Source organism: Trichechus manatus, unplaced genomic scaffold (genome assembly GCF_000243295.1).
Source record: "Trichechus manatus latirostris isolate Lorelei unplaced genomic scaffold, TriManLat1.0 scaffold00045, whole genome shotgun sequence".
NCBI lineage: Eukaryota > Metazoa > Chordata > Mammalia > Sirenia > Trichechidae > Trichechus > Trichechus manatus.
The window spans coordinates 17804301-17814372 of NW_004443981.1; the positions used below are offsets into that span (position 1 = coordinate 17804301).

The 10072-nt window shown below is 66.0% G+C and overlaps 1 protein-coding gene across 1 annotated transcript in view; it reads left to right on the top strand.

Annotated features, from left to right (window-relative positions):
• Nucleotides 1-2379: 2379 nt before the first annotated feature.
• Nucleotides 2380-10072, top strand: part of CEP170B (centrosomal protein 170B) — a 20349-nt gene continuing 12656 nt past the window's right edge. Inside the window, exons 1-4 of the mRNA XM_004376807.1 lie at nucleotides 2380-2484; nucleotides 6930-7019; nucleotides 9109-9187; nucleotides 9938-9996. Coding sequence (XP_004376864.1) covers nucleotides 2380-2484; nucleotides 6930-7019; nucleotides 9109-9187; nucleotides 9938-9996 — 333 coding nt within the window. The remainder of the gene's footprint in view (nucleotides 2485-6929; nucleotides 7020-9108; nucleotides 9188-9937; nucleotides 9997-10072) is intronic.

The window sequence follows — 10072 nt, forward strand, 5'->3', positions numbered from 1 at the left end:
CCCGCGGTCCCTCCCTCTGTCTTCCTCCTCCTCCTCCCTCTCTCCTCATTTCCCTTCGCCGCCGTCTTTCCCGGTGTCCCTTCCTCCTCCGTCGGCCTGGCCCTGCCCGGGTTCCGTCTGCTGCTTCATCCGCCGCCCGCCTGCCTAGCTGGCCGCCCAGGACCCCTGGCCCAGCCGCTGCCCCAGCCCTGCCCCTTTGCTCTTCCAACTCCTGCCCCAACCCCTGGGCAGTCTGACCTCCTCTCCTCACCTCCGGGCGGTGGCCCTCCTGGCTGGGCAGCAGGGGACAAGTTTGGGGTGTTGATGCTTTTCCCTCCTAGCAACGGCGGGCAGCGCTGCCGTGCACCAGGCCAGCCCTGTGCGGAGCGTGGGGTTCCAGGCCCGGCCTCCTTGGCACAATCGCATACAGGCGCTGGGGGCTAGGCCTCCTTCTGCCTTCAGCAAGGCTGTGTGGCTCCGTGGGTGGGGGTCCCCGTGCCCGAAGCTCACCGGGAGCTGGCAGCAGGGGATGGCCTTGTCTTGGACGTGGTGTCTGGGCTAGAGGCTCAGTGGGGGCTGGGGGATGTACCATGGGCGGGGGGGGGGGCAGGGGGAGCTCCCTGCCGTCTCCCGCCAGCACCCATCAGGGAGTTTTCCCGGGAGGCTGATGTGTGAAGGCCTTCTGGAGACCCCTGGTCTCCAGTGCCTGCCCCTCAGGCCAGACCCTGAGGACCGGCCAAACACCCAGGGTGGGGGAGGGTCTCTGGCCAGCTGGAGCGTCCTCCTCCTAGCTGGGGTTTCTCTGTCTCCCCACCTGCTTGCCTGGGGCACTCGGTCACTCACAGATGGGCAGGGCTGGTGTTGGCCTCGTCCCTGACCGCCCCCAGGGGAGCTGGGACCTGTGAAGCACCTCCTGGCTGAGCCGCGGCATGGGTACTGCACAGACAGGGCCTGGGCCCCCTCCCTGGGAGAGGAGGGGCGGGTGTGACCTTGTGTGTGGCGTCTGTGAGTGAGTGTACTTCCGGGAGACGCATGCACGGGACTGCCTTCCTGAGGCCTCCATACCTGAGGCTGGTGCCCCACCCTGCCGGCTGCCCCCCCAGACCCTGGGAGGCCTTCCGCCTCCCCTTGCTCGCTCCCAGCCAACTGCGGGGGCCACCAACCCTCGCAGTGTCCAGGACCAGCCGCTTCTCTCCACTCCTCGCTCCCACTGGGGCCTGAACGCTTTGTGGTGCTCACCTCTGGCCCCACCCCCACCCCATATTGCAGCCCCATAGTGGGTCTTTAAAATGTAAGTCAGATCTGGACTGTACATCGACTCAGAATCCGACAGGGCTGCTTCCCAGGCGGTGACCTGTGCAGTCCTGCAGGGCTCCTGCGGCGGGAGGGCCCCGTGCCTAGTTTAATGCTCTACTCTCGCTGTTTCAAAATCCTTAATAACTTTTGAAAAAGAGGCACCACGTTTCATATTGCACTGGGCCTGCAGGTGAGGTGCCAGCCCCGGAGCCCTCCAGCAACCCCCCCCCAACTCCAGGACAAGCCGCAGGATGCCTGGAATGCAGCCCCAGGCGGCTTGTTCTGCCCCCTCCCCCTCTTTGCCCAGGTCGCCTCCCCTAACCCTCCAGCGCGGCGGGGTCGCTGTCCTGAGCTGGTTGCCCTCGCTGCGGTCGGCCCGCTGAGGGCCGGGCCTCTGCCTGTTGTGGTCAGGGCTCTGTCTCTAGACCCCCTCCCGGGCCCTGCCTGTCCAGTGCTCAGTGCCAGGGGTCGGGTGGGAGAAGCAGAGCCTCGGGGCTCAGGGTTGGTTTCCTGGACACACTGGGCCCTGCCTGGCAGGTGCTCCCGGTCGGGCCATGTGGACACACGGGTCCGCTCGCAGGGTGGTTGGCCAGTTTCCCCCAAGCTGATGTCATCTCCTCAGAGAGAACGAGAAGATACAAAATGTGGAGGGGCCGGAAGCGAAGAAGGCTCAGGCCACCTTGGCCGGGGAGTCCCCAGGTGGAGTGGTGGGGACAGCAGATCACGCAGGACAGAGGCCTGGCCATAGGTGTGGGGGCCACGCTTGGGAAGGGCTGGGGCCTGCTGTGGCTGGAGCTGGTGTTTCTGGAAGTGGCCGCGGAGCCTCGGAGGGGCCTGGGAGCCTCGGAGGGGCCTGGGAGCCTCGGAGGGGCCGGGGAGCCTCGGAGGGGCCGGGGAATCTCGGAGGGGCCTGGGAGCCTCGGAGGGGCCTGGGAGCCTCGGAGGGGCCGGGGAGCCTCAGAGGGGCCTGGGAGCCTCGGAGGGGCCTGGGAGCCTTGGAGGGGCCGGGGAGTCTCGGAGGGGCCCGGTCTGTGCTGGCCTCCAGTGTGCCCACCTGACGCCATGCTCCCTCCCGTCCAGGGCCAGGCAGGCCTCGGTGGCAAGATGAGCGTCACCTCCTGGTTCCTGGTGAGCAGCAGCGGCACCCGCCACCGCCTGCCGCGCGAGCTCATCTTTGTGGGACGCGATGAGTGCGAGCTTGTGCTGCAGGTGAGGGGGCGCCTGGGGTCAGGAGGGCGAGGGGGCATCTGGGGTCAGGAGGGCAAGGGGGCACCTGGGGTCAGGAGGGCAAGGGGGCACCTGAGCAGGGTGAGGGGGCACCTGGGGTCAGGAGGGCAAGGGGGCACCTGAACAGGGTGAGGGGGTGCCTGGGGTCAGGAGGGCGAGGGGGCGCCTGGGGTCAGGAGGGCGAGGGGGCACCTGGGGTCAGGAGGGCGAGGGGGCACCTGGGCAGGGTGAGGGGGTGCCTGGGCAGGGCGAGAGGGTGCCTGGGGTCAGAAGGGCAAGGGGGCACCTGGGCAGGGTGAGGGGCTCCAGGCGGGGCCAGGGGGCGCCTGGGGTCAGGAGGTGAGAAGTGGGAAGGCCAGGGTCTGAGGGGGCACCCACCTGCTCGTCTAGGCTGTGCCGGCCCCTGGGGCGTGCGGGGTGGGTGTGCAGGGTGCAGGTGTGACGTTCATGTAGTGTCTGCCTTTGCTCATGTGGTGCTTCTGAAGAGGGGGCGCTGAGACTCTCAGAGGTGTTAGAAGGGCCAGAGGAGGGGAGGAGCTGCTCCAAGCCCACCTCCCTCGTGCAGACGGGCAGCTGAGCTTGGGGCTGTGCTGGCCCAGCCCACCTTCCAAGCCCCTGGAGGGTGCTGGATGCAGGTCAGCCCATCCCCCGTGGTCACGGGGCAGGGGTGGGGGGCCTGCACCAGCTCTGCCTGGCACAGCCACCGAGGGTGGTCCCGTTGGCTTAGTCCCCAGGCAGTCTGAGTGGAGGCTGGTACCACTTTGAGGTGTCCTGGACCTGGAGGGAGGGGTGCCTTCTGGAGACGAGGCTGGGCAGCCACACACGAGCTCGGGGCCTTGGGTGCGACAGTACGGGATTTCAGCCCGCATTCAGAGCCCGCGGTTGTGTCCGTGGGGCCCACGCGTCCAGCTGTTTGGGGCGAGGGTGTACGGACCCTGTAGGGGTCTCCCTGGCCCAGATGTGGGGCCTGCAGATGGCAGAGGCCATGGATGGTGGCACTTCAGCTGCTGGGGGCTTTTGGATGGTGGGGGCTGCTGATGGAGAGGGTCTGCGGGCACTGTGATGGTGGGGGCCAAGCATGGGCTCTCCTCACCCATGCCAGCCCCACCCCCTGCGCCAAGCCCTCGCTCAGCCTTGTTCTCTTCCTGGGTATTGGGGAGGCCTGGCAGGGGATGCAGGGTGCCCAGAGTGAGTGAGGGTTCAGTCCCTGGTTTCTGGGCCTGTGGAGGGGGTGCCCTGAGCAGGGTGGGGTGGTGGGGGTTCCCAGCCTGCAGCCGGGGCCGGCTGCCCTCTGCGGTGTCCAAGTGTCTGTCCCACTGTGGGAGAACTGGGCAGAGGCCCCTGCCCTCCTGCAGCCTCTGTTCTCAGGAGGAGCTGGCCCAGGGCTCACCGGGACGGCAAGGGGCTGTAGGCCTGACCGCCCCCAGCCTGGTGTGGGGGCCCAGAGAGGATGGGGCAGTGGGGAGAGCCACTGGGGATGCTGGGGCCGCGGGGATAGCAGGCGCAGCGTCCTGAGGTGGGAGGGGCTGGTGTGGCCGGATGGGCTGAGAAGGGGGGAACGAGTCCGTGAGGCACGGTCTGGACCCTGGCAAGAAGGAGGCTGGGGTCACCTCGGCAGGCGGAGACCCATGTGGGCCCTTGACAAGGAGTGACGGTGATGTTTGTTCTGGAAGGGGCTGCTCCGGGGGTGCAGTTCGTGGGGCACCAGGGGAGCAGGGGTCCCTTGGGAGACGGTGCCCCAGTCGAGGCAGTGGGGATGTTGGCTTGGACCTTGGTGGGCAGAGGGGCCAGGGAGAACCATGCTCTGGAGGCGGGGCCATGCCGTGAGCTGCCCTGACCACATGCCCCGGGGCCCCGGCTGTTGGTTCTCCACTGGGCCTGGGGCCCTCAGGTAGGCCTGGCACAGAGCTGGTGCTGTGAGGACACGCCGAAAGATGCGAATGTGAGCCGGGTAGTGGAGCCAGGTCTGCTGTGCCTCCTGCTGCCCGACGGGCACCAGAAGCTGGCTGCAGACCTCCGGGGGCCGGACGGGGCAAGCGGTGTGTACATGTGTGGGTATGTGTGCACCCATGTGTACAAGTGCACGTGTAGTGCAGCCATGTGTGCGTGTGTGTGTGCGTGCATGGCACATCCATGTTGCATGTGTTATTAGGGGAGCATGTGTTCATGACTGTGCATTCATGGGTGTGTGAGGGCATGTGTCTGTGTGCACACGTGTGTTACATACATGCGTCTGTGCGTGTGTATGCATGTGTGAACGCCTTTGTGGGGAAGTGTATGTATCTGTGTACGTGTGAACGCATGTATGCATGTGCTAATGGGTGTGCTTGCACATGTGCGTGCCTGTGTGTGCATGCGTGTGTACGTGTTCATGGATGTGAGCGTCTCTCTGTAGTGTGTGCATGTTGCGTGTCTGAGAGGCTGTTCTCCCCCTCGACCTACGGCATGAGCACAGCCTGGATGTCCCGCCCGCCCTCCTGACCCAGGACTGCAGCCCCAAGCAGCCAGGGCCCTGCACCCACAGTCTGTGGGGCCCATGTGTGTGGGCACTCGTGGCCTCATGCTGGGGGTGCTGGGATGAGCTGGCAGGAGGCGGCTGGCCCGGTACCCTGATGCTGCAGGGATGAGCGAGGCCAGGACAGGGACGCTTACCCAGGTGGGGGGTCCAACATGTATTTTGGAAACAGCATCACTCAGTTTTACAGGGAGTACAAACAAGGAGACATTTTCCCAACAATTGTGTGTTTGGAGCTTCTAAGACCATTTGATTTGTTTTCTTACCTACTTTTTCTACTTCGAGGAGCAACTTTTCATGGGCTATGGTTTGTGTTGTTTTAAATTTTGAACCCTGGCCTGGGGGGGGCCCCCTCCACCTTCATGGGCGGGCTGTATTCTAACCTAGCACATGGGCTCGGGCAGGTGGGTGTCTGCCTCTGGCCAGGGTGGCAGGCTGCGGGTGTTTCTGGGGATGCGGTTCCTCCCCGGGAGCCCTGGCTGGCACTCTGCAGCCCTGGCATGGAGTGCAGCTGGCCTGGAGTGAGGGGCCAGGCCAGGCACCGGGTGCGAGTGGGGAGGGGGTGAGGCTATGCTGACTCAGAGGAGCCAGGGCCTTGCAGGGGTGAGAGAGAGTGAGGCAGTCAGCGTGGTGGGCAGGATGAGGCGATGGGAGACTGGTGAGGGGCCGTGGGGATGGAGACGACAGACAGACTGAGGGCTGCTGGGGGAGCTGGTGCCCAGGGTGGGCGAGGCAGTATGGCCTGAGCAACTGGGGGCTTGGCTAGTGGGCACTCCTGGCGGGGGGTCTGGGGGGCATGCACGGGGGGGAGGATTGGGTTTGGCACGCTGGCTGAAAGTGCCCACGAGGAGTGCAGGGAGGCGTGCAGGAAGTGACCGGCAGGCCAAGGGCTCTGAAGCTGGAAAGGTTGGACTGGAAGCCCCTGCAGGGGGTCAGTCTGGACAGAGAGGCCATTGGAGCTGGACAGCTGCATCCTACTGTGTCCTGGGCTGCCCTCCGGGTGGGACAGGTGCCACCCTGTGCAGTGGCAGAGCTGGTCCTGGGTCAGGGTCTGCCTTCCTGGGACAGCGCTCCATGACCCCGCCCCACCCTGGGATGGTCCTCCTCCCAGCATGTCCCCGAAGCCTTGGGGCATGGTGGTCAGCAGTAGCCGGCTGTTCTCCCCTGGGAGTCCATGGTCCCCCAGGCTCCTGTGTGCGTGGGGGCGCCCCAGGAGAGCAGGATGAGAGAATGGTGATGCTGTGTCTGCTGGGGGAGTCCGTGCACTGGGGCAGTCGTTGGGCCTTGCAGGAGGGTGGTGCTGAATGTACGGCGTGTGTGCAGGGGAGCGTGTGAGGTGCTGTGGGAGGCGCTGTGCAGGCAAGGGCATTGCCGGAGTCAGGGCAGGACTCGGGCCGTGTGTGGGGGGATCTGCCTCCCTGATGGCTCCCTCTGGGCTCTGCCCTTGGGTGTGAACAGAGTGTCCCAGATGACAGAAGTGCCCATTCCCTCCCACGGCTGACCCAGTAGCAGTTGCCTGGGATGGGAGGGGGGGCACTGGTCTATTGGTGCTGGGGAGGGGTGCCCACAAACAGAGGGGCTGAGGGGCAGCAGTGGGACTGGAGGGGACAGCCCTGACCTCTTGCCACATCCCTATGACTGGTCATCCCAAGACGGGTCACCTCCCGGTGGCCTGCTCCGGTGGCTGGGTGGGCAGGTCAGGCCAAGGCTGGGTGAGCTTTCTGGGGTGCATACACAGAAGGTGTGGGGGTGTGGGTGTAGCCTCTGGACCTGACTCCTAGGCTCAAAGGCCCAGGGCGCTGGGGTTGGTATGTGGGGGGCCAAGGGTTTGGGGAGCCTGTGGGGGGTACGTCTGTCTGGTGGCCTGGCTTCACAGGGGTTGGGTGCTGAGGGCCATCTTGTGTCTGCCCAGTCCCGCAGCGTGGACAAGCAACATGCCGTCATCAACTACGACCAGGACAGGGACGAGCACTGGGTGAAGGACCTGGGCAGCCTCAATGGGGTGAGTATGTAAGGCCCCCTGGCCCGGGTACCGGCCCCGCCTCTGCCTGGGCCCCGCGCCCTGCCCCTGTCCTGGCAGTGTCTCTGGCCCCGCCCCAACCCTGGCCACACCCCTGGCCCCACCTGTTTAGCCCTCTGCTCTACCCCTACCTGACCCCAGCTATGGCTCCGCCTTCTTTGCCCCACCCCGCTGTCATAACCTGTGCTTTGCCTACTCTTCTGTGCTGGCCACGCCTCTCTGACATGGCCACGCCTCAGCCCCACCCCGAAGCTCCAGTCCCCCACCCTTTGCCCTGGCTGATCTGATCTCATCTCTCTGTGTGGGCCCCGCCCTCTCTGCTTAGCTCCACCCCATTCGGCCCTACCCTTCCGCCTGGCCCTGCCCAGGACTCCTGCTCCCTGTGATGGGGGCCTCCTTCAGGTGCAGAGGCCTGAAGCACCTGTTTCAGGAGGGCTCCCCTGGGCAGGGACTCGAGCCTCCACGGGGTGGGGCTGCTTCTCCAGGTGAGGGTGGGCCCCTCCCATGGGTAGGAGAGGCATTGCGACCACCCGCAGGGTGGGAAACGGGGCCTCTGAGATGGAGGGGCTGTGCAGGTGCCCTGTCTGGGGGTGACCTGTGACCCTTCTCTTTACTGAGTTGGGTGCAGTGGAGGAGGTGGCTGAGGGGAGGAGGGCAGGTGAGAGGACCCTGGTGTCTGGGGTGGGAATGGGGAGGGCCCTCTCCAGCCATGTCCGTCCTCTGTCCTGTGCTGGCGGTGACATCGGGCTGTTTCTTCCTCTGTCCTCGTTGGGTGGACTGGGTCTGCCCTGGTCGATGTTTCAGTAGCTTCTCTTACAAAAGAGCACAGGACTGTCAGCCTCCACGCCACCCCTCCCTCGCTCCTCCGGCATACCCTCCCATCACCCCCCTTCTGTGCCCTCTTCTGCTGGCCCCTCCCACCGCCCCCTCCCTGGCCATCCTGAGCTGGGGTGGGGGTCTTACAAGCAGCCTCAGGCTGTCCTACCTCCACTGGGTGAGCACTCCAAGCTGGCACTGGGCACCACCCACCAGACTCCCCCTGCACAGTGCTCCCAGACGGCACCTGAGGGCCCACCTGTCAGCCACCTGTCAGGTGAGGCAGCTCTGCCCACGTGGGCTGCCCCGGGCCCTGAATGGCTCCACGGGGGTCCTGGAACTGCTGGCCCTGGGTGTGTGGCATGGCGTGGGCAGCGCTCCTGGCCTCCAGGGCTGCCTGCGCCTTGGAGGCCTGAGCTGCCCGAGGAGCCCTGGCCAGCTGCCCGTCTGGCACACTCAGCCGTGGATGGGCTGGCCGTCTGCAGAGCTGCACCGCTGTCCCCGTGCCAAGCCTCGGTGCGGCCACCGCCCTGTGCCTGTGGCTCTGAGCCCAGGCCTCCTCCACACACCACGTGTCCGCCCCCAGGCCCCCGCTCCATTGCCACACCTCCACCTCTCCCCAGGGAGACCCTCCCACCCCCAGGTCCTGCGAACCTTCTCTACTCTCTGTAATTGAGTTCTCACATCTGTCTTACCTCTTCCAATCTCTCCCACCACATGGGGCACAGGAGCATGTCTGAGTCACGTGTCTCCCCTCAGCCACCCGGCTGCCCCAGAGGCCCTCAGAGCGAGCTGGGGTCTTTTGCTGCCCAGCTGCACCATGGTGTCTGCGCGGGCTGGCCGATCACAGCCCTTGATGGAGGGGAGCTTCCAGAGGGGGCGCACCAGCACCACTGCGAGTGGGCAGCCTGCACAGGTCCAGAGCCAGGGCTGGCATGCCTGGGCCACTCCTGGGGAGGGCTCTGCGTGAAGAGGGGTGTCTTGGAGGGGTGCATTTTACAGGTGTCCAGACAGGGCTGTGCTCGGGGCACACAGGATCCCCCTCGGCCCTCCTTAGCCGACGTCCAGCCTGTGGTTCTGTCTGAGTGTGTGGCTGGGTGCACACGAGCGGGTGGTGCCCAGGGCTTGGGGCCAGGGGCTGCCCTGGTGCCGTGGCGGGAGGGAGCCGTCCAGATCGTCCACGAGCCGTGGACTCTCTAGAAAGTTCTGTGCTCCCGGCCTGCACCTGCTCCACCACCCTCCATCCCCCCCACAGACTTTCGTGAATGACGTGCGCATCCCGGACCAGAAGTATGTCACGCTGAAGCTCAACGATGTCATCCGCTTCGGCTACGATATCTTTCCAGCGCTCAACCTTGCCTGGGGTGGGGCAGCCTCAGCGGTCACAGCGGGGCTGGCAGGGCTGCAGAGCGGAGAGGGGGCACCCCGAGGGACTCCGGCCACCGCAGCCTGCCCAGCCCAGGTCACGTCTTCCGGCCTGAGGTCACACAGGGCCGTCGCATCGCGTGATAGCACCCTGGGGCCCAGAGTCCAGCAGGACCTAGGGCTGCACTAGGGAGGGGCGTCCCCAGGGTGCAGTGCTCTGTCTGGACCCTGGGTGGCGCGGCCATGCCCCTGGGAGGAGGACTGGAGAGGAGAGCCTCCCCCAGGCAGCAGGGCCCATTGGGCAGGCCTGCCTCCCCGGCACCTGCCTCCCTGGGCACTGCGTTGGCTCACCTGAGGTGGGTGTGGATCCAGCCGCTGGTTGAAGCCCCTATCCTTGGAACCCCTTGAGGGGTGGCCTGGGATGAGAGCCGGGGGCTGGGGGCTCAGTCAGGGCCCTGCTCATGCACACCTTGCCTGCCCACCACGGCCCCCTCTGTGAGTAGGGTGGGGTGTGGACTGCTGCCAGGGCCCCAGGTGGGTGGCAGCTTACCTGCTGGCTCTCCTGCAGGTAGACACTACCGAGGGGTCCGGGGGCAGCAGGGCTTGGACAGCATGCGGGGGTGGGTGCGGGCAGGACAGTTCCTCCACGGCCCTTTCATCTGCCTGGGCCGCCCTCCGTCCAGTCTTCCTGCTCCGTGTCCTCCTTAACACACAGCCACATTCCAACATGTATGTGCTGGAGCGTGTGCAGCACCGCCTCCCCGAGGAGGCCCTCAAGGTCAGTGCCGTGCTCGTGCTGTGAGCCCCCACGCCCGCAGTCACCACACCCAGAGTCACGACACCGTGCAGCCACG